General features: G+C 49.8%; 3 protein-coding genes across 3 annotated transcripts in view; 2 read left to right on the top strand and 1 right to left on the bottom strand.

Annotated features, from left to right (window-relative positions):
- PLXNA4 (plexin A4) overlaps nucleotides 1–27,266 on the top strand; it is a 450,027-nt gene that overhangs the window by 347,946 nt on the left and 74,815 nt on the right. Inside the window, exons 9-12 of the mRNA XM_050782490.1 lie at nucleotides 2,378–2,492; nucleotides 14,808–15,008; nucleotides 22,589–22,685; nucleotides 23,170–23,360. Of these exons, the coding sequence (XP_050638447.1) occupies nucleotides 2,378–2,492; nucleotides 14,808–15,008; nucleotides 22,589–22,685; nucleotides 23,170–23,360 (604 nt within the window). The remainder of the gene's footprint in view (nucleotides 1–2,377; nucleotides 2,493–14,807; nucleotides 15,009–22,588; nucleotides 22,686–23,169; nucleotides 23,361–27,266) is intronic.
- PODXL (podocalyxin like) overlaps nucleotides 1–27,266 on the top strand; it is a 1,065,326-nt gene that overhangs the window by 338,351 nt on the left and 699,709 nt on the right. The gene's annotated exons all lie outside the window — the stretch shown is intronic.
- The window catches only part of LOC126950803 (basic proline-rich protein-like), a gene marked incomplete at its 3' end in the record, with an annotated part of 538,772 nt that overhangs the window by 335,498 nt on the left and 176,008 nt on the right, over nucleotides 1–27,266 (bottom strand). The gene's annotated exons all lie outside the window — the stretch shown is intronic.

The following is a 27,266-nucleotide window of genomic DNA, read 5'->3' on the forward strand; positions in this document are numbered from 1 at the left end:
CACCATTTAGAAGCCCCAGAGGAGACCTCCTTCACCCTCTCTCCTCTGGTACCCACAGGGTTAATGGAAAGAGACTAGAAGAGCAGAGAGTGAGAACTTAGGGAGTGGGGCTCTCCACATCCCTAGTGCATACATCTTCCCTGATATCAGTCCTTCTAACTCAATTCCATCTCCACCATCTGTTGTGGGGTGGTGCATCCCATGTGAAGAACAGAGAGCAAGCTCCATGGGCAGAGGATGGATCTGAGGGAGAGAGGCCCTGATGTGTATCCAGGACAGGGGCAAGTGGTCTAACCACTCAATCGCATGTTCAGCTCCCCACAGGCCCCTCAGGCTAGGTGAGGACAGTCTGGTAGGGGCCAAAGGGAGGCAGAAAGGTATGGGGTGGGCAGATTCTGGCTCAGGGGTCAGGAAGACTGATTCCAGCTCCAGCTCCAGCTTTGTTTGACTTAAGCATCCAACTTCCAATGGCAGGTGGGGAGGGCAGAGGCTCTGGCTCTGCAGCTGGACCAACTGGGAAGGTCAACCATTCTGTGCCCCAGTGTCCTCTATCCACAGGGAAATCATAGTGCTCCTTCCCAGGGCGTCACGCAAATATTTACCAACTGACATGGCAGGAGCACTGTCCCATCAGAGCAGTCATTGGCTGGGATGCTGTGCTTGGCTGCTAGCCCTGAATATCAGCTCTGCCTACCCCATAGGACAGCCACAAAGGGTAAAAGGGCCATGCTAAGAAGAAGCATTTAGAGCCATGTCTGGCCCAGTGTTTAGGCACCACATGTTCTTGCTATTATTATATTACCTTTTCTTTATCAAATGATGGGTTTGGACCAGGTTGTGAATGGGCCAGTCTGTTTTTCTTTTCACCATAGAAACCTAAACTGAAAGTAGGTGTAGATGCCCAGTATACAGAATAGATGGAAGCAGGACCTTCTCTAATTAAAGGTTGGGGGGCCTGGAACCCCTCTAGAGCTCCACAAAACTACACATTCTCCAAAGGAGCTCCATGGCATCCCCAGAGTTCCACAGAGCAAACCGTGGGACCTGACCTCAAAAAACCCTGCTTGCTTTAACACATTCCTGTTTTGCAATCCATGCATGACATGACAAGAGACACTTTGGGGATCTAGGCTGGTGGAATTTTAGGGTCTATTGGTCTGCTTATGGCAGCTGTGAGTCTAAAGCTTAGCTCTCTTTGGGGCCCCAAGTAAGAAGGCATCCAGCCCTCCCAGACAAAAATGAGTTGCTCTAGCCCTGGGACTCTACTTTTGCCTCTTGTGACAGAGCTGTCCCTGTCTTTACCAGACAGAGCTGTCCCTGTCTTTATCACTCGGTGGCCTAATCCCTCCATCCTCTCTTTCCCCTCTGGGGAAGCAGAGTAAATGGGTGAAATCATGTGTGAAGCTTCCATTAAGCCCATAAAATGATTTTAAGCATCTCCTATGTGCAAGGGAATGTGTTACTCATTAGACACGGTGGAGTCAAAAATCAATGCAACACAAAGACTCAATCCTTACCCTCCAAGAGTTGATGGCCCACGGACTAGTAGAGGAGCCGGACAGGTAATGGTGAGATGGCCAGGACTTTCCCAGAGATTTCAACCAAGAGATTCACGGGAGAAGGGCCCAGGGTGACCAGCTCTTCCTTGGTCAAGCAGGTAGTCAGGTGGTGGAAAGAAGAAATGGTGCTCTGGAGGGAGGGATGGCTTGTGGGGAAAGTGTGGCCTATTCATGGCCAAAGCAACAAACCTGCGTTTGGGGCAGTGGTCATCGACACCGTGAAGGGCATAGCCTGTATGGAGAGGCATTTGAGTTTTTGGAAAAAGGAACCATGTTGAGCTTTTAAGCAATCAGGAGCTCCTATAAAATTGCCTTGGTTTCCTGGGGTAAAGGTAAGGGGTGGGGTTGCCAACCACGGAGGAGCCATCATAGTGAGCAAGCAGCCTCAGTCACTTCCTCATGAGGCAAGGTCCAGGTGGCTTCTCAGCAGCAGAGACCCAGAGTCCATTTGAATACAAACCTAATCTTTTGTTTGCCTCAATTCTTAGGTCTCTCTACACAAGCCCTCTACTCCAGACCTTATCATTCCCTCTTTTGAAAAGGAGGATATTATCCCATGGAGATGGAGGAGGGCTAATTTGGCCTTGGGGGACCAGGGTTGTCAGCTACATATGGGAAAGAAAGGAAACCAGAGACCATTAGCTTCCTGAGGTCTTGGGGAGTAAAGGGATAGATGTGCATAAGATCTGCCCTTGCTGCGCATTTCATGGTGGTTTCTCTTAATACTAAAAATGTTTTGCTAGATCCTAGAGAGTCAGGCCCTCTGCTTTGGGCTCATCCAGGTTCTTAGATTTGTGCCTCCCTTCCTCTGTGCCCAGGTGCCTGTCCTGCGTGGAGAGTCCATACCGCTGCCACTGGTGTAAATACCGGCATGTCTGCACCCATGACCCCAAGACTTGCTCCTTCCAGGAAGGCCGAGTAAAGCTGCCCGAGGTAGGTCCCTGGCAGCCAGAGTGGTGAGTGCCTCTTGTTGTGAGCATGGGACACAGAAGAGAGACATTCCCTTAAGAGGAGAAACCAAAGGAAAACCGTGCAGGACCACCCCCTTCCTCCTGGCTCTTAAGGGTCCACTTTATAAAAGCAGGAAATATGCCAAACTCTGTGCTGGGACTGTGGGTTCTGGATCAGCCCTGGAGGTTCTGTTATAGACAAAGGTGTATTCCAGGTCATTCCAGCAAGAAGGATCCTCCACACACCAGATGGGTCCTAGAAAGATTCCAAAGAGATGGGTGTGTTGGTGTGTCGTAGAAATAATTGTGGGTACACAGCAGGACTGTGTCCAGACTCCTCAGCTATTCCTCAGGGCACTGTTGACAGAGGAGAACTGAGACCCCCAAAGAGGGCAAGTTGAGTAAAAGGGAGAGAGATGAGAATAAAAAAATGGTCAACTTGTGAGCTAGAGCAGTGGTTTTCAAAGCATGGTTCCCAGACTAGCAGAATCTGCATCAGCTGAGAACTTGTTAGAGTCTTCTGTTCCAGCCTAGGCCAACTGAATGAGAAGCTCCGGGGACAGAGTACAGCAACTTGGGCTTCAACAGGCCCTTTGGGCTTCAACAGGCCCTCCCTGTGGTTCTGATGCTCGGACCAGGTTGAAGAATCACTGAGATACTGTAGGCTAAAATGTGACCTTTCTATTTCCTCTGAAGTTTTTTTCTTCTTGAACATTCATCATCACTGCACCAAAAATACTTTCTGCCTATGCTGTTATCTCTCTTAGAATGTCAGAGTGTGGGCAAGGACTTCAGGGATAACAGGTATACCTCTGGAAAAGTCTGTTGTTCAAACATGACGGTGTTTCTTGCACTCTCTCAGCCAGCACTGGACTCAGCAGGCTCCAGCACCTTCACCTCCACCCCTAGTCTTGGGTGTATCTTTCAGACCCCTTTACACACCACACAGGTGTCATGACCATGTGGCCAGCACCACAGCTGTGAGAGAAGGGACCTGTCCAGGTGCAAGAAGCATAGGGGATTTGGTGGGGGGAGGGGGAAGGAGGGGCATTGAGAGAACATACAGGCCCATCAAATGCCCTCCCCATTCCAGACTCTTACCCCACTAAGAATCCTACCTTTGGCCAAACCCTCATGGCAGGAGAGAAGCTCTCTTTTATCTGAGGCTGAAAGGGAAGGTCAATATACAACCCATGCTAACACCTGCTGCATGGGGCTCCCCTAGCACGGTGGGTGTGACTGCATTGTGCTTAGCCATCAGAAAATCCAGACCCAAATCCCATTTTTCCCAAGTCTTGATGGCTGAGCAGGAGTTCTATAGGTGGACAGTAAGAAAGGTGATTCATTTTAGAAGTAAAAGCAAGGAGTGGAGATGTTGTCAAGGGAGAGGATGGTCATGATGGAGTAACAGACAAGGGGAGCAAACAAGAAAGAAAGAGTAGAAATTGGAAAACCTTCATTAAGATAATGAAATGACTAGGGACCTTTGGAAGGCTCCACATAGCTCAAATGTTTTGATTGCATTTTATTCTTGGGCCTCTTTGCTAGGTAAAACCTTTGCTAGATACACTAGTCTGGAAAGCTGGTGAGAGGCTGAAAACCTTTGTCTCAGCTCCCATGAAGTTCCTTACAAGTTTCAGACAAAAACAAGAAGAGATTATGAAAGCCTCAGACAAAAGACCAACTGCCTCTCCATGGGAATCTGTTCATGCCTGGAAATGGCTACTATGGATTCACAGTCAGGAAAAGAGACCCTGTCCCTTTATAGGGAAAGGGAGGAGAGTGGTTGCATCTTGGATTTTACGTAGGAGTGTGAATCTCATACTTATGTGTCAGTTCTCTACTTTAAAAAAGACGACATGGATATAAAGGTAATAAGAGCGATGTGAGTCAGACAGCAAGGTAATGTCCTTGATAAAAGGCTGTACAGTCTCATCAGCCTGGCTGGGCCTGTCTTGGGGTGTGGTTTCATGAGCAGAAGGACTGGTTGACCCACCAAGGCTGGGGACAGGGATGTGAAAAGAATCCTTTTCTTGTTCTGGTCTGAAACCTGCAAATAATTTGATGGGAGTTAAGACAAAGTGGTTCTCAGCTTCTCTCCAGCTTTCCAGACTGCCGTGTTTGGCAGAGGTTCTATGTGCGGACAGGCCCAAGAGTAAACTGAAAGCAAAAACAATTGAGCTAGCTGGTGGATTCTGAAGGCCTCTAATCATTTAATTATCTTGCAGGAAGCTTTTGAATTTCTGCTTTTTTTTTTCTTGTTTGCTCTTCTTGTACCAAATTTCTTTCTTTTAAGTATAGAAGAGGAGCCTCCTTCTGATGCTCAGAAAGAGGGAAAAAGAACCAGAAGAGAATAAAATAAGGCCAGGCACGGTAATCCCAGCACTTCGGGAGGCCAAGGTATGAGGATCACTTGAGCCCAGGAGTTCAAGACCAGTCTGGACAACATAGTAAACTCTCCCCAGTAGAAAAATATTTTTATTTTTTTCTATAAAAAGTAAAAATAAGTAGGTATGTAAGCTGAGCATGGTGTTGCATGTCTGTAGTCCCAGCTACTTGAGAGGCTGAGATGGGAGGATTGCTTGAGCCTGGGAGATTGAGGCTACAGTGAGCCACGAGCAAGCCACTACACTCTAGCCTGGGCAACAGAGCAAGATCCTGTATCCAAAAAAAAAAGTGGGTGGGGGAAGAAGAATAAAATAAGAGCCCACCGTGTTTCCCAGGGCAATGCAGAGATTTTAGAGGAATGATGGCTTCAAGTACCCAGACTCCAAGCCAGTTGGGACACCCCTCAACACCTGACACAAGCAAAGACTGCCACAGATTCACAGCATCTCAGAGGATGGGATGCCAGGGCCCCAGAGAAAGGAACTAGTCTGGAGGAAATGGCCCAGAGAAGGATATGGAGCTGTATGTACTAAGCTCTTGCTGCCACACCGACATCCTCTCCGTTTCCCATGAGCCATGGTATGGTGAGCCTGGCAGGCCATGGCAGGGAGTGGCTCTGAGGTAGCCTGGAATCGCCCATGCCTCCTTTATCACATGGAATACATTTTGGCTCCTCTTTACCTTGGATGTTTATTTATTCTAAGAAAAGGAAGCTCTCCTGGGGTGCTTCTGGTCCAGGCTTGGAGGTTGCATTCTACCCAGCTCAATCCCAGGGCCATTTTGAATGTGAGCATAGAGGTGAACCAGAGTTGGCCACCTGGTGATGGTGGTTGTAGCATCTTCCTAGTGAATGTGGCAAAGGGGAAACAAGTAAAGAAGTATGTGTGGACTACTGACTGACTCCAGCCACTTGGGGTCAGTGAAAGGAGGTCATTGTCCTCAGAACTCAAAAGACAGTTCCTGGCTGCTAGTGTAAATATGAGGATTTTTTTATGTTGTTGTTTGATTGTTTGCTCTAATTTTACATTCTACATGTATTTATTTTAGCAATGTACAGTCATGGGCTGCTTATTGTTGGGGATACCCTCTGAGAAATGTGTCATTAGGCAATTTTGTCATTGTGCGAACATCATAGGGTGTACTTACACAAACCTACGTGCTGTAGCTTACTGCACACCTAGGCTCCATGGCCTAGCCTATTGATCCTAGGCTACACATCTGTGCAGCAGGTAACTGTACTGAATACTGCAGCCAATTATAACACAATGGCAAGTATTGGGGTATCTAAACACATCTGAACATAGAAAAAGCATGGTAAAATTACAATATTATAATCTTATGAGACTTCTGTCCTATATATAGTTTGTCATTGACCGAAGCATGCTTATGTGGAACATTACCATATATGTTTCTGGGAAGAGATAGTAGCAGGAGTTAGGGGTAAAAAGAAAACTACCCAATTAAATGGTGATTTTGTGGAAGCCTCCAGACACCTGTGTGCTGTCACTACTCTAGGGGAAGAGCTTACTCACAGCATGATACTCTGAAGTTTTGTTATGATTTAACTGTTCATTCTTCATTACCCTAAGCATTTCAGCCATACTCAAGGCATTGTGAGAGGTTTAAAGGTGAAGAAGATCTATGGAGATCTATGTTTAGAGATCTGTAAAATGAGGCCATTGGTCTACATCATCTCTAAAGTTCTGTCATTGTAAGTAGAAAGAAGCTGGAAAGTCCCCAAGATAAATCCATGCCCAAAAAGTGGTCAGGGGGCTGGCAATTATAGGGTGACTGTCAAGTCAAGGCTTAGATCAAACATCTTTACCTAACAGGGTGACCCATACCCTCAGGACCTGCAGTTCCACTGAACATCCAGCCCAAGGCCCACCCTTTTGGAATGAAGGTGTACCCAGGCCCTGGTGACTCTTCTGGAAATCTCTGGGGTTTTCATTTCCTTTTACCCTTTGAGTGAGCGGATGCAGACAGTGTCCTTTTGTTAGCTAAGAGTAAGGCTGACAGGTGGCTTTTCATCTACCCGGCACCATCTTGCATCTCAGGAATGCTTTCATCTGTGTGTCTTCCATTTCAACAGTAGCTTTGTTGACTATCAGGGATATTGAATTACCTTTTTTTTTCCCCCCCTGAACAAAGAATGCATTCAGGTGAAGTTATTGGTCTGGAACAGAGAGCTAGTCAATCGTTGTTGTTATTATATTAATGGCAAGTATTCCACTATAATTACAATTATTAGAAATAGAATGCCCAATAACATATGCTGTTTATGGTAACTATATTCCAGTTACAAGGAATGATTTTGTTTCAACTAATGATGGCATTGTGATAACAGCCCTGGGCCTTCAGATCAGCTGCCAGAGCCTTGGGTAGCCATTAACAAAGCCATGCCCACCCCTCTACTGAGCAGCAGCAGCCACTGGTCCCCAGGTGGCTTCAGAATCCATCCCCAGCTCCTCCACAGGCCAACCTGGACCTCCCATCAGGCACACACACTTAATGATGATGCTTGAGGAACAAAGGTGAACTTCCTTGCAAAAGCAAATCCATTGGCAAGAATTTGTCCCTGATGGACTATTTTGTTGTTTTTTCTCATCTAAACTGAAAAGCAAAGTGAGCTGCTGCTGAAGCTGTATTCTCTGGGCACTGGACTAGAGAGGCTTTGCAAGGAGGGTGAAGCACATCTGGCCCCGAGGTGTGCAGGCTCGCCGAGGAGGCTCCCAGGAACGCCTCTCCTCTTGAAGTTCAACCAGCCTGCCTACTCCAGAGAATAGTTGTAAGATCAGAGGAGGCAAAATGAATTCTATTTGATTTGCAAAACTGTGTTTGAAAGCTTCTCCCAACATTCCCTAATACCCCAACACCCCTGAAAAGAAACTCAGAGCCAGGATGAAATCTGGTATCAAAAGGATCAAGTCTTCTCCAGGACTGAAGACCCAACAAGACCGAGAAAGTCCTAGCTCATGGGCTGCTGCTTGCCCCTGGTACTGAAATAAGCCCCATGCCCTGAAACAGGAGCAGAGCAAGGGCATTGACCACTGACTGGACTCTGGAGGGAAATCACCAATCCACTTTGTTAGCAATTCTGCTTCCCTTCTTGCAGGGAAGGCATTCCTGGGATCCAACCCAAGGGAACAAAACCACACCTGCCGTGCCTTTCACCCTCCTGTGAAAAAAAAAAAAAAAAAAAGCAAATCCAGCTACAGAACATGCTCCCCACCCATGCACCACCCCCACTCCAGGTATTCAATTACTGGGTTGCCATTCCTCCAGACAACTGCACTTTCCATCAATCTTGCCTGCCCCTCCCCGCTTCAGGTTATGGGTATTTCCTTTTTATATTATTACTTTGCTCTCTCTATAAACCAGCCTGTCGTAGATCACACTAATGGCATTATAAACTTGGGGAACAGCAAGAAAATATATGATGCGTTACATTTTTGTATTGGGCACCGTGGTTCTGAGAAGGTGAGTATAAATTTGGGGGGTTGGTTGGGGTTAGGGCTGGCTTGTCTTTGGGACTAATGAAGGCTGAGGTGACTTGGACGGAGGAGAGGTGACCTGTAAATCATTTATTCCTTAGCTGCCCACCAGGTCCCTGTTCTTCCTAGAGCTCTATTTTCCCCAGTCTTGCTGTAACAATAGGAGAATTAGAGCCCTCATTTTGTAAACACACTGAGGGCTATAAATTCAAGGGCCTATCACCCCCATCTGCAGGCAGCACCAGCCCTGAAGGCAGCCTTTTCTCTCCCAGCTAGGCTGCATTCTTTATGTCCTTGTTCAATTATTTAAATATGCAATGAAGCCTCTGTATAAAGCAGTCACTAACGTGCTGGACATGGTGGATAGAAAGTCATCATTCTCGCTTTTATACTTTGACTTCGTGTTCCTGTCCTCTGCAATTAGCAGTGCGATTTGTATTTTGTGCCTATCAGTGGAGACCAAAATGTTCATGGGGCTGGACAGTTGACCTTCGTCACCTCCTGAATGCCAGGCCTTTAAAGGTGTGCTTGTGCCTCAAGCCACTGCCACTTCCCACCCCCCACCCCCCTGCATTCTTAGAACTGCAGAATGTAGCCACAGGCAAAACAGCCTCCAAGGGAGTCAGGTTCTTCTGGCATGCATGTGTCTCCAAAGAATCTCGTTAAATACAGGTGTTTTCCATCCTCCAAAAGCTGGCCCTTTCAAATAGTAGTTCAGAGAAATGGCCTCCTTCAAAAGAGAAGGGCAGTATGTTTTTGAGGAGTTTTGGATGGAAGCTGGATAATCATCTGTGGATAAAGTTATGGTATGGTGATTGGGTGAAAATACTGTGCTCATCATTGTCATGGGCACTGAGTGAGGTAAATAGTGTCCTTAGTGTCTTTATCTAGAACACGGGAGTGATCTGTGTGTGTGTGTGTGTGTGTGTGTGTGTCTGAAACAATATAGTACATGGAAAATATGTGGAAGGGGATGGAGGTAGTGGAATTGACACTGAATTGAATGCTTGTACCAAGTTAACCATGTCAATTAGAATCGCAGCAGTATCCCATGCTGCCTGTCAGAGCTAGTTACTCAACTGGACAACCATACCAGGTTGCAACATACCAATTATTAAAATATTAAAACAGGTCCCTGCTGATAGGTGAAGAGCCACCTCTCAGAGGCCCACTTCCCCCATACCTCCAGTATTCATTCATTGGCTCATTGAATGCCACATTTTGAGCCAGTTTTGCAGGTATTATTATCCCCGTTTTAGAGGTGGGAAAACTGAGCTTCAAAAAGATCATATAATTCTATATCCCAGATTATCAACTGGGTTATTAATAGAACTGGGACTAAAAGGAAAACAAACTGTTCTTCTCTATACTTAACATAACAGCAAATGCATGGGGCTTTTTTCTATACCAAGCAATTCTTCAATCCTCGGTGCTACCCAAGAAACCACTTGGGTAGCCTAGAACTCAATTCATTTCTGACACTACCTGCCCAGAGTGAGCATTGGATCTCACAAGTTAAAGGGCTCAGTCCCACAAGACTGTCCCCACTTCAGATGCCAATTGCAAGTCTGAGGTTGTCCCCTGCAGTTCTGACCCACCAGTTATAAGTCAGGGGCTCCCACAATCCCCTCCTCAGATTGGATAATTTGTTATAACAGGTCACAAAACTTGGGGAAACATTTACTTACATTTACTAGTTTCTTTTAAAGGGTGTTGCAAAGGATACAGATAAACAGCTGGATGCAGCAGTGCCTAGAGCAAGGTGTAGGAAGGGGCACAGAACTTCCTTGTCCTCTCTGGGCACCACTCCCTCAACATCGCCACCTGTTCACCCCTGGGGAAGCACTCCAAACCCCTTCACTTAGGGTGTTGATGGAGGCTGCTTTATGTAGACAGTTGAACTCAGTCACCAGCCCCTCTCCCTTCCCCAGAGGAGAGGGCTAAAGTGCCACCCTGTAATTACATGTGTGGATCCTCTGGCAACATACCCCCATCCCCAGGAGTCACCTCATGAACATAAACTCAGGTATAGTGGAAAAGGGCTTACTGTGAATAACAAAAGATGCTCCTTTTCCCCCAGTCATTCAGAAAACTCCAAAGGTTTTAGAAGCACCGTGCCAGCAGCCAGAGGAAAAGAACCAATATATATTTCTGATGTCACAATATTCCAGGGACTACACAATTCATCGAATCCAAACCAACCTCTTCATTTTATGGGTAAAGAGACCCAGAGGGTTTGAGGGGTTTGCCCAAGGCCAAATGGCTGGCAGATCTCCTGTCTCAGGACACATGGAATGTGCAACTTTACGATGCCACTTCCCAGAAGCGGAGGCTGCCGTTCGGGGAGCAGTGGCCAGAACTGGGACCTCCCTGCCAGTCCCCTTTGTGTTTGGGACACTTACAGCTATTTAAGTTAGGCAGACTTATCCTAAGATGTGAAGCCCAGAGGACTGGAATAAGTTGGGTGGGAACTGCTGGGGTATTTGCCGAAAATTGCGTGGAGGCAGGATGCAAGGGAGATGGGTCTTTTGGAAATGAGGTGGGAAAAGGGAGCAGATGAGGGACAAGATGCAGCCTGGGTTGGGAGGAAAGGACAAACATTTGCTGAATGTCCACTCACTCTAGGCCAGATGCTTTATATGTGTTAGTTTATGGAATCCCCAAAATGGTCATTTGGAAGAGGAATTTTCAATGCCTATTCATTGTTAAGCCAAGCAATGATGACAGGACTTGTTCAAGACTCTGAAACTAGTGGGGAGGAGGGAGGCAGACTTACTCTCACAGTTACAGGATTCCCAGCCAGACTCCTGCTGGGTGATGAGCCTTCAAGGTGAAGACAAAGGTCTGGGTGCCCTGAGTCCCTGGGCCATGAAACAGGGCCTCAGGCTCGCGCCCTGGAGGAATATGAAAGTTTCTCTGAAGTTTCCCTGGAGTGTCAGATCTGTAGGTGATTTTGTATCTGGAATCTCAGCACAAGGCAGGTCAGGATCTGGGATGCTGGGGTGGGAGGAAGGGGCAGGGTGGTGGAAGTGGTCCCTTCATGCCTTGTTGCCTAGGGAGAAATTGCCATTTTACATTTCAATTAGGAGGGACACTGGGGTCAATCAGCAGCGCTACTAGAGGAAAATGTGCCCAGCCCAGCCCTGGGCCTCTCCAATTATTATTAATGAACTTACTCTCAGAGCTGCCAACCTTTTTATATGCAAACTAGGCCTTTATGGGGCTACTGATAATCAGGACTCATTAGAGAACTCATCACACGTCTCACTAAAAATCTTACAGGGGATGTGGGAGAGAGGCATTTGCTGCTGCCCATGTCCCGGACAAGAACAGTCCAGCCCCCAGGCAGGGTTCCAGCCCAGCTCCAGAGGGTTTCACAGCTCCAAGTCCCCTGGACTTCAGAGGGACCGTTGCTGACTGACCAGCCCATCCTGAGGTGGTCCTGCCCATTGGTGGGAACTTGCCTCTTTCATGAAGGGCGGAAACTTGGTGACTCAGGCAGTTGGCATCTGAGTTCTTCAGCTACCAGCTCATCTGCTGATACTGAGCCCTTCTTTCTCTCCTTGCCTCAGTTTCTCCTTTGCAAAATAGATGGGGTCCATGAGGGTAGTCAGAGGATTCTGAGATTCCAGTACCCTCAGTGCCTCATTTCTGGGTGGCAACATGTGGATGCGGGAGGTTGAGGGAAGAGGTTCCAGGGCCTCCTGGCTCTCACTCCCAGTGCGACCAGACCCACCTCCCTCCAGGGATTGTGGCAGGAGGGAGAGTCAGGCTCCTTCCTGCTTCAGGGGAGGGGAAGCTGCCCAGGGCTCAGGCAGAGGGAGGGTGGAGTCAAGTGGAGCCTGGACTCAGAGCAACCCCACTCTCAAGGATCTGCTCTCCTCGAGCTGCCAATATCACTCTCCTCCTACTCCAGCTCTGATCTCCATCTTTTCCACAAATCGCTTCTTTCCTTTGTGTCTCACATTCCCACCTTGCTAGAGCAGGGGCTGAGGGAGCAGCTGTGGTAGGGGCACAGGATGGAGCTGCTAAGACTCTCCACAGGTGGCTACCTGGTGTCTCCAGAGACCCACACGCTGTAGAGCCTCAGACCACACGCAAGGTGAAGGCCAAGACCAAGGCCCCTGTTCTCTTCCTGCTGGCCCACCTCCCTGCTGCTTCTCTTCATTGTTTTAGAATGGTGGCAAAACACACATATCATAACATTTACCATCTGAACCAGTTTTAAGGATACGGTTCAATGGCATTAAGTACATTTCACATTGTTGTACAGCTGTCATCACCATCCCCAACTGAGGTGGTGTTCCCGTCAAACAACTACCCATCCTGCCTCCCCTTAGACATCACCATTCTACTTTCTGTCTCTATGAAATTGACTGCTCAAGGGACCTCCTACAGGTGGAACCCTGCAGTATTTGCCTTTTTGTAGCTGGCTTATTTCACTTAGCATAACGTCCCCAAGCTTCATCCATGTTATAGCAGAGTTTCCTCCCTTTTCAAGGCTGAGTAATATTCCATTGTATGAATAGGTCACATTTTGTTTATCCATTCATTCCTCAGTGAACACCTGGGTTGCTTCTGCCTTTTGGCTGTTGTGAATGATGCTGTTGTGAATATGGGTGTGCAGATTTCTGAGTCTCTGTTTTCAGTTCCTCTGGGCATGTAAACCCAGGAGTGGAATTTCTGGATCTGCAGCTCCTCTTTTAGCTGCACTTCAGGATAAACGTGTGAGCAGCCTGTAGGGGCATGGGAGGAAGGATTAGTTTAATGGGCCTGGGACACTCCCATGAAGCAAGGCTCCACTGCTGGTCCATCTGTGGACCATGGTCTTGCTCCTCCAGCTTCTTCTCTGTCTCCTAGCTTCCCTTATAGCTTTCTCTCTCCCTTTCTTGCTTCCATTTCCCCTGCCTCTCTTTCCCTCCTCTTTTCTTGTTGGATGATCAGAAAGCATAGAGGGAACAACCACTCCAAATCATGGAATCATGATGGGTTAACATGAACAGGGCCTTGGAGGCCCGCTCAACTAATAGATACGGAAATTGAGTTTCAAATGTGCTCAGAGTTCCAGAGCTCATCAGCAGCTCAGAGGTGCTAGAGCTAGCTGAAGCCTTCTCCCTCGAGCCTAAGTCTTGTTATGGTGTAGCTCGTAATGGCACGGAGATATTTGGCTCATGTTTGCTCTGGGACCTGGGAGGGACAGCTGCCAGTTGCCTAACTACCTGGAACCCCTCCCTTCCACCATTCCTCAGTGGCTTCCTTTCTGCCTTACTCTGCTGAGGACAAGTGTTAAGGTGGGGGAGAGAAGCCTCTGCTGAGAGTTGGTGGTGAGCCCATGACAAAGCACCCTCACAAAGAACATGTGCGTCATGCTTTTGATGATCAACCTGCCCAGGAGCCATCTGTCTTGGCATGCCCCAGACAGTGCCACAGATGGAGGAATCTGGGGGATGGTGGGACCTGCCTAGCACAGGGGGTGCCCAGGCCATGCTTGTGTTATGGAAGGCCTCACGCCTGCCCACATCCATCGGCAGGAGCTACAATACTGACTCTCCTCCACCCAGCTCCTGAGAATACAGCAACACACCAGCTCCTACCACTCAACTGGGCAGAGCACCCACCCTCCTTCTTCTGACCTCCTTATGTCTCCAGTCCTCCCTAGACAAAGCCGATAGCCCCAGGAAAAAGGGGCCCAGTGATTCACTGTCTCCATCCTAAAGGCCATCTGGGCTCCTGTGGCTCCAGGGCTAAGTATGCCCATTGCTAGCATCTAGAAAGAGCTCAGAGTGTTTCTACTCTGAGAGGCATTTCTTTGGGGCCAGGACATCCTAAAGCTTGGTCAGAAGCTTCTGGATTTATAAAGCCTCTGGGGCCCATTCCAGAACATTCTCAAACATCAGATTCAGCCCACGTAGGGAAGGTCCTCCCAGCCCCTCTGCTGCAGTCAAGACTCACATTCCAGGGACAGAGTAGGGCCCAGGGCTTTGCCTCTCTGTGGAGATTCTCACATGGTCTATCCATCCCAATTCTTGACAGCCTGGAACTTAGCAGGCAAAGAGATCATCAGTCCGCAGTGGCGGGGGGGAGGCCTAGCTAGCAGAGGCAGTCTCTACTAGGGTAGAAGGGTGCCATGAGGAGGCTACAGGAGTGTCAGAGAATCTGGATTGCATAAGGAAGGTATTCAGGGAACCCAAAGAGGGTGGGGACCACCTCAAGATATGACACTAGGACCCCAGATTCCTCAGTTTCATTTTTGTCCTCAGTGCATTGCCCACTGGGTAGGCACGAGCACCTCAGGGGTCACCTGTGGGTGTGTCCATGGAAGGGTGGAGACAGGGAACATCTGGATTATGTCTGCAGAGGTCCTTGCTCTTTTGGTTTCCTGGCTGCCCAGCCTGAGCCATGCCCTCTGTCCCCAGGACTGCCCCCAGCTGCTGCGAGTGGACAAGATCCTGGTGCCTGTGGAGGTGATCAAGCCTATCACGCTGAAGGCCAAGAACCTTCCCCAGCCCCAGTCTGGGCAGCGTGGCTACGAATGCATCCTCAACATCCAGGGCAGCGAGCAGCGGGTGCCCGCCCTGCGCTTCAACAGCTCCAGCGTACAGTGCCAGAACACCTCTGTGAGTCACCCAACCCTGCCCACCGCCAAACCAGGCCCCAGCCCCGCCCACATCACTGTCATTTTCTCGGAGCCAAATCAGCTCAGCCCTGCAGTCATTTCCTCAACATGCACAAAACTGCCACCTGCTTCCGCCATGCCTGCTGGCACATCCCAGCCCCACAACACCTGCCCCAGCCACGTGCTGGATTCTGAGGTCACCCAGGGCCTGGCCCTAGCTGTAAATGTTTTGTGATGATGGTTGTCCATGCAAGACAGGATTAGAAGGGATATTGGACTAGCCGTGGAGCTGTGAGCCCTGTTTGTGGGCAGATGCTGGGCTCCAGGAACCTTCATGTCCATCCTCTTTCCTAAGAAGCTCTGAAAGCCCTGCGCCCTGCCTTCTCAACAAGCCCCAAAGACATCCCACCACCTTCACATCTACAAAGAGGCTGTTTCTCAGCAGAGAAGGCTTCTGAGACAGACCAAGCATTGGCAGGAAGAACCAACAGAAGGGAAGAAGCTGGCCAGGAGCGTGCTGCTTAGATCGGCACAAACCCTGCCCAATGTGTAGCAAATCCACACTAAGCCCAAGCCCTGTCAATGAGTGGTCAGCAGCCCCCAGGCTGCCGACAGCTGTCTACCTCATTCCTAGGTACCCCACAGTGAACCCCACCTGTGTGTCACCTTTCCTGCCCACTTCCCTTCGCACCTGCCATGTTGCCTTTCCAGCTACTGCTTTGGTCTCTCTCTCTCTGTCTTTCTGGGCTCCCTTCTTTGTGCCCAGATGCTCAGAGACAAACACTAGACACATAGATTCAGAACATTTTCAAGTCATAGAAACTTTAAAGGTTTTTCTTCACTGCACAAAAGAGAAAGTGGAGGCCTGGAAGCAGGGGCAGATCTAGGTTTGTGGGGTGAGACGTACCATTTGGAGACCTTCTTTAAGACCAAAATATAGTAAGTACAAAATTAGATACATAGGCCTTAAAAGGGGCTGTGTGTGCAAGTGTAGGCCCAGAAGCTGAAGCTCTATTCACTTTGGGGTAATGCATCCCAAAATGTGCCAGAAGGTAAGTGACTTGCTCAGGGTCACACAACTAGTGAGTGGCAGAGGTGGCCTGGATTTGAGGGCCCCTCCTGTGTCACACTGTTTCCCATATATTCTTCTAGTTGCTCCTGGGCACTTACATACAGTGTCTGTATTTGGAGATGTGATGTACGACCAGGAAAGTCCCAGACAAAGGATTTCGTGGGACACCCCACTCTTCCTGCAGGAAGTAGTCCAGGGGGAAATGGAGCCCAGAGAATCCTACACACTTGCCCTAGGTCACTCAGCATTACAGGGATAGAACTGGTCGCTGCTCTCACAACCTCTGAAACCCCAGATGTTGTCCCCACGGCATCCCGTGTGCCCATCCCCCTCCTCCCCTGGCGGCCAACCTATTTTTCAGATTTCTGCAGCACTCCAGATTAAACCTGCAAGCAAAGGAGATATTAAACACCTCCTGTTTCCCCATAAATTCTCAGTTCAAGCAGATCAGCCCCAAGGGTTTGGCTCAAGTCATTCTCTCCAAAACAAGACGCTCCCTATAGAAAGAGACCTGCATCTGGGCCTCACATTTGACTCTGCAGAAGGCTGATGAGGATCTCAAACGGTGGGGAAAACAGCCTTGTTTCTTCAGAGAAGCTGCCCCAAGGATCTGGAGATGTCAGAAGGGTGGATAGAGCCTGTGGTCCTCAGATGGCTGTGCCTTCAGTTCCCCAAGAGAGGGACACAAGTGTCATAAAACTGGACCCATGGCCTGGGCTTTGGTTGACTCCGTTAATAGACAAAGATACTTCAGACAACAGCGTGAGTTAAGTCTTCTAGACCCCTTGGTCGGAAGTTCTTTTGTGCCCTGGGGACTAACTTTAGCTTCCAAGAAGCTCGCTGGGACCCTCTGCCATTCTATTGACTGCCAGAATTGGAAGTAGATTGTGTTGAAATGTCCTCAGCATTTCCCAGGCCAAGAGCTGCCTGACCAAAATGAGTCCTTAGCCATCACAGGGAACTCCCCAAACATGGGTGCGAAATCAGAGCCTCCTGAGAACAAGAGCACAAACAGGGTCTCAGCAGCACCAGGAAGGTGAGTGCTGTCTCCTCCTTCATGGTGTCCCCATGGGGTACCTAGTGCTGGCATCCTCGTCGGCAGCCATGGGAAAAGGAAGGGAATGACTGGGCTCCAGTGTGCACACAGTCTGTTTGTCAGATGTTGAATCCTTGGACCTCAAGAAATCAGCAAGTGACATAGCTCCACCCCTGGGAATTTCACATCTGGAAGCCTGATATCCCAGGACACAGTGGTCAGTTCTACTTCCAGCCCCTGTTGGCACTGGAGCTGGAGGCCTGGAAGCTGCGGCTCCCTTCACCAAGGAGAGAACCTGAGACTGAAGCTCCTGGCCCGTGCCCTGCCCCCAACTCGGGACCTGAGGAGGGCTCCCGCTATGCTCTGGCCCTCTGGAGTTCAGAGCTGCGGCCTCCCCATCCACCATGGGCCAGGTGTAGGTGCCCCCAGGTCACCGCTTCCAAAGCAGCGCAGCTGACTTTGCCTCCATGACTTTTTAATTTTGACACCATTAGTTGTAGGAGAGGTGATTTCTCTACCATTTTAAAGTCTGAGAAAAAAAAGTGAGGCAACAGGAGGGATACCCCTCAGACAGTAGAATGTAGGAGGAGTCCCCTCTGCTTCCTAGGACCCACTGGAATCACATAGTTCTGGAGGGCTCAGCTCTGCCATTTCCCAGGAGCCTCTCTTTTCATGGGGGACAGTGGAATCCCAGTTTAAATGCTGGTCTGGGTCAGGTTGCTGCTTGCCATCAAGCGATTTCCATCAAACATCTTTGCGGTCATGATCGGAGCAACCCTCCCCCACCATAGTTACAGCAAACAGGGTACCATCAGGCAAGAATAGACCTGAGAGAGTATCTACTTAATCCTGTTACAGATGAGGTCTCCAAGGCCCAGAGAGGGCAAGTGACCATCTCCAGATCACATAGCAAGTAAGGCACAAATTGAGAACTTGAATCCAGTTTTATAACATAACCCCTAATCACAGGTTGAGAAAGAACAGCAGCGAAGGGCACTTTCTACCCCAGCTTTGGTGTTATTCCTGGGAGTATGGTCTGATCAGCCTCAAAGAGGATTGTGTGGAAGAAGAAATTGTTTCATTTCCTAAATCCATGAACAATCGAAACAGCATTGGACAAGGGATCTAACAAAGAAATCCATGAGTTTGTGATGGCAGAAGGAGGTGGGTGATAAATTAGTCTCAGAGGAGAGCAGAGAAAAAAGAAGAAAATTCAGTGTGGGAGTGACACTGGGCTGGGGTGGTGGAGCCACTTCCAACCCCATTATGCGGGGACAGGCCTTGAGCCAATGGCTGCAGCCCCCAGGGGCTGGTGGGAGGAGGACAGAGCAGACTCACAGGTAGCAGTTGAGGGGAAGCAACTGTGGGTATTCGTGGCCTGCTTTAGACCAAGGCTCTAGGAAAATGTCAAGTGCTGCTAATAATAGTGCATGGCCACCAGCTCTCAGAGGCTGCCAATCACACCAGTGAGTGGGCTGCAAAGGGCATCTGGCTGGCTGAAGTGCTGGTCGTGAGGGCCGGAGCCAGGCCCAGCTTCCGCGGACTCATGCTGGCCTCTGGTTTTCTCTTGGCACCTTCATTTACCACGTGCAAAACCGGAATAGGGGAGCAATAGGAAGAGAACTTGCCCCCTTTCTACTTTACTGGGACACAGCTGAAAAGGGGTCAGCAGAGCCCTCTGCACTAGAGATGGACACAGGGTACATACCAGCTTCTTATGTAGCATTAGGTTGTTGAGATTTGTTTGCCCAAATGGCAGAACTTTCCGGCAAAATATCTTAGATCTCGGGACAAGGGACTGGCTGGAAGAAAGAATGTCTCAGTTATATCAAGGTCTCATTTTTGCTTTAGAAGTAGAAGCTGAGGTTCACACTTTCCCAAGGTAATGGGGAAAGTCATCCATTAGCCCGGCATGGTGTGCCAGACCTTGATTGAGACACTTAACCTCCCAGCCTCCAGGAGCCTGGAGCCTGTCCTCCCCGGGCTCTGAGCTTTGTGCAGATTAACTGCCCGCTGATTACAGAGAGCTATATAAATGCTAAGTGGAGTGGAGATGGGGGGATCCTGGGGGATGGGAGCCTGCGTCCAGGCTCCCAGCTGTCTGCAGAGGCAGAGAGGCTCCGTCTGCCATGCCCACCCCTTTCCCCTACCCTGCCCCAGGCACGTTGCAGGTCATCCACAGGAGAGAGAGCCTCCAGGAACAATGGAAACTTCCCTAGAGACAGAGGGGGGTTTGGGGAGCACATGGGGTTAATGATTTCTCTAATATTTCATAGTTGTGATCCCAGCATTGGGGGAGAGAAAGAAATGCCCAGCATATGTGATCCTAATGTCTTTTTTATTTTCAATTTCTTCAAAGAGAAAATTCATGCTTGCACACATGCACACACACACATACCAGAGCACAGAAGCATTCTCATATGCATACATCCCATACATATTAAGGGTCTGGCACAGAAACACTCAATGCATGGCTGCTATTATTTTTCTGCACAAACATAAACATAGGCAACATGAATATAGTTTTGCGTAGCATCCCCAACTGTATGCACATAGACTAAAACACAAAATCACATTTGAGTGCTTAGACTATATGACAGATCCTATGCTCAGAGCATGCTGTGCTTGATCTTGAATCCTTACCCCAATCCAAGGAGATGTGAACTGCTTTGAATTCCCACTTTACCAATGGGGAAACTAAGACTTGGATTATCTGCTTACTTCACACAGCTGGTTACTGGCAGAACCACTTTGTGGAACTGTGTGTGTCTGTGTGTCTATGTGCGTGTGCATTTATGGACACAGATAACATGGAGATGTGTGCTAACCTCTCCTCAAGTCAGCATGCACATAAACACATTTGTGTACACAGATGCTCACATGCATACGTATGTAGGATTCTTTGCCTTCCTCTCTGTGGGATGTCAGGTCCTTCCTGAGAGGGGGCTTGAGGATTTATTGATCTTTGGCTAACACACTCCTGGTCACCACCTGCTGCTTCCACTTTGTGTCTTGGCCAGACCCAGGCCTGAAAGCAGAAGCCAGGCTCCCATCCTGACATAGCCACTGCCAGTATCCCTCCTAAAGGTCAGAGCTCTGCCCGCCCCAGCACTGCCTCCAGGTGATCAAATGGTGCTCAGCTTCGGGTGGAACAGCCAGCCCTGCCCAGAGTCGTCCAGACAGCAGTTTGAAGTCTGTTGGGATCACCTTTCCCCACTGGGACCTTCAAGGAGAGAGATGGGAAGGATGGGAAGAAACTGAATGTGGCTGGAGGAGGGAATTGGAAGCCTGGAAGTTCTCTCTCTGTCTCTCTCTGTCTCTCTCTGTCTCTCTCTCTCTCTCTCTCTCTCTCACACACACACACACACACACACACACACACACACACACACCCCGAAGGAGGGAGGAAGGGAGGGAGGTCATCCCCCTCTTATACCCTTCTCCCTCCACAGGGGCAGTCCATCTACCTCCCTACTTCTAACAGACTACAGAGATTCTCTAACTCTTTAATCAGCACCAGAATCACAGGGTAGTTCTCAAAATGCTCCCATCTCTAGAGGTTCCAGTCTGGCAGATCTGGGATGGGCCCTGGAATCTGCATTTTAGTAGGCCCCCTGGGTGGTTCTGATGAAGGAGTCCATAGACCACACTAAGAAGCACCAGTCTAAAGTAGAAGAGATTTTCAGGAAACATAGGACCACCCAGCCCGACCCAGCTGCAGAGACAACCTGTGGGGAGTTGATGATTGAGTTCTGTGATGATCAAAGTCTCCACTGTGGTTTCTGCAGGGCTAGGAAACTTTGCTTTACTCTGTGAGCTTGGACCCTGGCCCTGGCCCCAGAGCCATTGTTCACAAGACAGATTCAACGAGGGGGATGCAGTGCATCCATTGTGGGACAAACAACAAACGTGGCTCTCTGGCCACAGCACACGTCGCCAGGGAGGGAGTTAGAACTCTGGACACTAGGGCAGGGCCCGAAGTGACTGGAGGCATGTCCTCCTGCGGTTGCTGTATGAGGGCAACATCAAGTCACAGTCTGTTCTCATGGGAGCGCATTCCGTAACTCAGGAATTTAGGGTGATTTCCTGCATTGAGGAGTATAACGTCTCCTTTAGAAGCTCCTACAAACAGGGTGCAGACCTGTCCCTGCCCAGAGGCAGAGGTGTGAACAGTAGCCCTCTGAGATTCTTCTCAGATGTGTTTTCCCATGTCCTGTGGCCACCCTCCCTCTCCATGAAGGTGCCACGGCCAACTTGGAGGAGGGAGCCTCAGCAGCCTCCCGTAATATCAGTCAACATCCCCCTAGTGAAGCCCTCCAAATTTTTAATTCAAATCTAATTTGAATTAAAAGAGCCCATGGGTTCTACAAACATAACTTCAAACCTGGTCCTCTGGACTAACCTCTTTCAACAAATTGCCAGGCCTCAGCCCCTGCTATGCAGAAAATCTGTCCCAATTCCATTCCTCCATCCCGCCCCATGTGGCGAGCAGAGTCGGGTGGAATAATGAGAAAATCACCAGGTAGGTGTTGGAAATTGCTGCCCAGGGTGGGCTCTAAGTTCCTCTGCTAACCCTCTTTCTCTGGGGACTGAGACGGGTCTGCTATGGGAAGGCAGACTAGGGGCCATCATGCCTGGGGACTGCCCCCTCCACCAGCATCTTCAAGCCAGCACTTCCCTCTTCTCTCCACCCTTCACCTCCTATCTCTTAGCAGGGGAGCAGGACCCTGAGGGGCCCTCCAAGGATAGGAGCACAACAGGAATCTGGGTGTGAGCCTGGCTTTGAGCTGGTGACTACCTGCAGCATCCAGGCCCAGATTCCCATATTTGCCCTCCAGGGTCCTCAGGATTTCCCCCTCACCAACAAGCTCCCATCTAGTCCTCTTTTCTCTTAACTTCTAGCTTCTCATCCCCCTAAGGTGTAGCTCCCTCATTTCTTAGTCTCTGCAACCACCATCTTGCCTGGGAAGTGATCTCCCCTCCCCAGGTCTTTGGAAAAGCATCCACCTATCCTGGACATTTCCTGGAAATTAGAGTTCCCCAACCTAACTGCAGACTTGGGAGGGCCTAGGGACCAGGGTTTCCCTGGGCAGCCCGAGAGGAAGTGGACTCTTCCCTCAGTTTTACCTCTCAGGAAAGCGGGGTGGGAACAGGCCTCCTGCCTGAGACCCACAGGAGATGACCTAGTGGCTTGCTCCCATCTGCTCCTTGAGCTGGCACCCACAGGGGCATGCTTGGAGGCCTGGCCCACCCTTGTGTTATCTTCCACTCCCTCTAATATACACTTCCCCACCTGTACCCACATGTGCCTGCGCATACTTGTGTGCACACAGGTAGACACAGGCACACAGGCACAGTCTTGGCCAGTCCTTAGCCCATGAGCTCTTAACAGCCCTAGGCTAATCCTTTGGGCCCTCTCTAGAACTCTCTGTGACCCCACTTTCTTCTTTCCTCCTCTCCAACCTGGCTTCAGTATTCTTATGAAGGGATGGAGATCAACAACCTGCCCGTGGAGTTGACGGTCGTGTGGAATGGGCATTTCAACATTGACAACCCAGCTCAGAATAAAGGTGTGGAAGGGCTGGGGCCTGGCAGGGGAGGGAGGGGAAGGGACAGGGTAGAGAGGGAAGGAGCCGCCCTGCATTCTCGCAGGTGTCATTCTGCCCCCGCCTCCTGGTGGCTGTCCCTGTCCCTCTGAGCCTCTCCCTCACAGCCTCTCCACCATCTGTGCTTCTCTGTTACTTCTTGAGCATGGGCTCTGTACAGCTTGACCTGGGCTGGTGGCTTCTGGGAGGAGGTGGTGTGCAAAGGACTTCCTGGGAAGGGCTGCTGAGTGCTGAGTGAACAGAGTTCCCAGAGCTTCCCATTTCAGTCCCTCTGCTCTGGCCTGGACTTTCTTTCTGGTTGTTTTTTGCATCAGAATGGCTAAGGGGCAAAGCTGCCTTTGTGCCCCATTGCCCCAGGCTGGGACTGCACTCTTTGTCCCTCTCTGGCCCCCTCCTGTCCCCACTGCCGTTCCCAAGCACCCCTTGCCCTTGCCCTTCCCCTCTGCAGTTCACCTCTACAAGTGTGGAGCCATGCGCGAGAGCTGCGGGCTATGCCTCAAGGCTGACCCAGACTTCGCATGTGGCTGGTGCCAGAGTCCGGGCCAGTGTACCCTGCGCCAGCACTGCCCTGCCCAGGAGAGCCGGTGGCTGGAGCTGTCTGGTGCCAACAGCAAGTGCACGAACCCCCGCATCACAGAGGTAAGCCGGGGTCGGGCCTCCTGCTCCAAACGGACAGGCTCCAGGCTGCTGCGCCACACCCTGCGGAAACTGCCCAGCCGTGGTGTCAGTCACCCAGTGGTCACCGGGTGGACTTGGTTGCTCCTCCTGGCTGGGTGGTGCCCTAGTTTTCCTTCATGGCTTCCCTGGAAGCTTAGGCTTGCATCAGAGACTCTTGTTGCGGCTCGACTGTCCTGTTGGAATCTCCGAGGAGCTGGGTCAGGAAGGACTGAGTTCTTGCCAGCCCTTTCCTTTGTCTCTAAGAGCCTCGGTGGCAAGGCCTGAAGTTCCACCAGTGGCACCCTCACCAAGTGTCAGCCCGTGATTGGAGGTTGCATGGGCGTTGGGGCACAGCCCGGCTCTGGGGAGGTGAAGAAGGTCACAATAGAGAGGCCTTCGAACTCCGCCAAAACAAGCCCTGAGCTGTAAGATGGAGCACAGTTTAGGGGGACCAACAGGACACAGGCCATGGATCGAAGACCCAGGGAGGAACACAGGGAAGAGCTAAACATGCAGACACTGGGACCCAGAGAACAGGGTTTGAATCCAGGCTCCACCAGCTGTTTGTTGGGTACCTAGGTGTGGCTACTATCTCTACACCTCACCTTCCTCACATGTGTGGTGGGCCTCAGCATCCCACTTACACGGGAGTTGGAAGAATTTCATGCGCACCTGCAGGCAAGGTACCTCGCTCCGGGCCCAGTGCATGGGGATCTCACCAGACTCCTCCTCACTCATCATCATTGATAAAATCATTCCCAGGGATGTCTAAGCCAAGGAAATCACTGCCCGTGGAGTTAATTTAAGTAGTCCTGTCTCTTCTCCTCCAACTCCTCTACTCTTCCAGCATGGCCAGAGTCCCTTGCTCCCTCTTAAAATAAAAAAGAGGGCTGCATCTCTCTCTCCACATGCTCCTCCCCTGTGGCACCATGGCACCTGTGGCACCATGGCATCTGTGCCTCCAGCTCAGGGCTGAGCAAACAGTAGGTGCTCAATACCTCTTTACCATTGTGGATGCTGATCAGGATTATGAAGCAGCTGGAAGAGGGGGAAAGAGAGAAGATAAAGACTCAAGTCTCTGCCTCAGTGAACAGTGAGGACGAACTGGTACGAGGCTTTGTGCACAGTTTCCCCAATTCACACAGTATGTGATCACTTAACAGTGGCAGGCAAAAATATAGGCCATATATTTGTGTGATGGCTAATAGTTGCACCGCACCTTTATACCCCTTACCTTGTCCAAACAACCACCTGTTCTATTGGAGTCCCGAGCTGCCGTCACAAGGTACTGCCAGCTAGGCAGCTTGCATGACAGAAATGGATCATCCTGTAGTTCAGGAGGTAGACAGTCAAGGTCAAGGTTTTAGCAGGGTCGGTTCCTCCTGAGGACTGTGAGGGAGGTATCTGTTCCCCATCTCTCTCCTTGGCTTGGAGATGACCATCTTCTCCCTGTGTGGCTTCCCATTATCTTCTCTCTGTGCATTTCTCTGTGGCCAAATTTCCCTTTTTCATTAGATCATATTGTACCAAAGCCCATCCTAACGGTCTCCTTCAAATTTAATTGCCTCTGTAAAGACCCTGTCTTTGAATAAGGACACATTCTGAGACACTGGGGCTAGGACTTCTCCCTGTGACTTTGGTGGAAACACAGTTCAAACCCATAATGTCTCCCAAGGCCAGGGTTATCATCAGGTTATTATTCTCTTCCAGACAGAGGCTAATGCTCAGAGAGGCACACATACTCTAACCAAAGTGTCAGTAACATGGTCCTGAATCCTGAGTAATGTTCTCCTAGGTAATTGTTCTCCTCCACTACAATGGTGAGACTTCACACCCCCACTCACAAATTCTGCATGTGCACCAGGGATGTGTGAAAGCAAGATTATGGGTTTTGTGGATGAACAGCCTCACCCAGCAAAGCAGCCCCTTGGGGTGGCCCTCAAAATGTGCCCCATGCTTCAGATCCTTTATCCTCCACCTTCCTGACTGTACAGGCTCTAAGAGTTTCTCTCAGTCCCCACTTCAGTCTCTTGCATGGTAGGAATCTAAACAGTTATTCTCAGACTTGGAGGAAATATTTGCAGAATTAACCTACAGAATGATCTGGGATAGGAGGACAGGTGGACCTCTCCTCTCCCCACTACCCCCAACCCCACACTGGGGCCCATGTCCTCCCTTCCCAGTCCCCACCCCTCACCCTCACACCTCCTCTGTGGAATGGCTCCTCCCAGAGCCCTCAACAAGAAACCAACCCAGGGGGCTGCTGTGTATGGCAGTGTGTCTGGTGCTATCGGTGGAACTTACTTACTTCTTGGCCTGGGTCCAAGAAAATCACAGGGAGGAGATGGCAAATTAAACAAATCTCCCTGTGACAGAGGCTATTTACTGCCTCCATACTGGCGTTGGCCCTAGGGGAACCTGGGGAACTAAGGAGTGGGCCAGAGATAAAATTCCTTTTTCAGTATGACAAGCCAGGGCTAGAATATCATGGGGACACCACTGTCAGGTGCCAGTGGCACTTTGGGGACTGGCCAGGCAGACACTTGGGAAGAACACAGACTCTCCCTCCAACCTTCCCCATGTCTGTCCACATCCCTCTCATAGAAATGGGCCTATGTCTCCAGGGAAGCTGTTTTTCCACTGCAATGGGAATACACTTATACACAGGCTCACACCCTGCATGCGCTCACTGACAATCACACGCACCCTCACGGGGATGTGTAGGAGGTGGGAGACAGCTTGACTGTGGCAGGTAAGCAGTCTCACCTGGAGAAGTTGCCACTTGGTGGGGAGGGGAGCACAGCCTAGTTTCTTCTGCTTCCTCCTTCTTTCACCCTCACCCCAGGTTGGAATTCCCACTTGTGGCCCTGCGGGGTTGAGGAGAGTAGGATATGCTGGAAAGGAATAGAGATAGAATCTCTGGGCTCCTTCCATTCTAATCCTGCTGACATTGGCTAAGGTCCAGGTGCTGGTGCTCATAGGTGCCAGGAACGGAAGCATGCCCTTCTCTGGCCTGTGAAACGCCAGGATGAGATTGTGTTAACTATACAGCCCCCACCTCAAAGCAGGCACTTGGATGTTGAGTCCTCACATTTTAATCATGGGTTTTTGACATGGATTTAGGAGAGAAAGCCAATACACTTTGACCTGTGTATGAGGATAAAATTGAAATTAAACCTAAATCCATGTGGTACCAGGCCAAACAGCAAAGGCAAAGAAGTTGTGACAAATGCTGATAACAATTCCGGAAAGATGTTTGGACAGTTGTAGGTTTTATTACAGTGACAATGCAAGACATAAAGATTGTAATGTTACTGAAAATCCCACAAGGAGGAGTGAGACAGACCTGCTCCTAGAGACTCAGGATCGGAGGAGGAGGGGGCTGGGAGTGGGAAGGATGAGGGACAGGCACAAAGAATTGTTGCCATGTAAGTGTCACAAAGAAGGTATCTTGGAATTTAAGTGGAGAGAGGAAGAACACAGGGTTGTGGGGCAGTGTCATTTGAGAAGCATCTTGAGAGGTGGGTAGGGTCACATAGGTATAGAGGGCTCTGGGTGGATAGCAGGGGTTTTTATTTTCCCTGAGAGTAGAACCAACACAAGCAAATGCTAGAAGGCATGAATCCCAGTTTTCTATGAATCACCCAGTAGCATTGCTGGTCACGTTCCATCCCCTCCTCTCTTCTTCTATGAAATGGGAAGATGTACCATAGGCTTTGAATATTGTTCCTAGAGACACACACAAACACGGACTGTTTTCCTGGAAGCTACTATACATTGATTACCACAGGCTTTGGGTGCCCTTGGGGACTTCGAGCCACTCAGGGACTCTGGGGCAGACGAGAGAAGAGCCAGCAGCCTCTCCTGGCCTCATCAGCAAGTGAGTGA

Source organism: Macaca thibetana, chromosome 3 (assembly GCF_024542745.1).
Source record: "Macaca thibetana thibetana isolate TM-01 chromosome 3, ASM2454274v1, whole genome shotgun sequence".
Lineage (NCBI taxonomy): Eukaryota > Metazoa > Chordata > Mammalia > Primates > Cercopithecidae > Macaca > Macaca thibetana.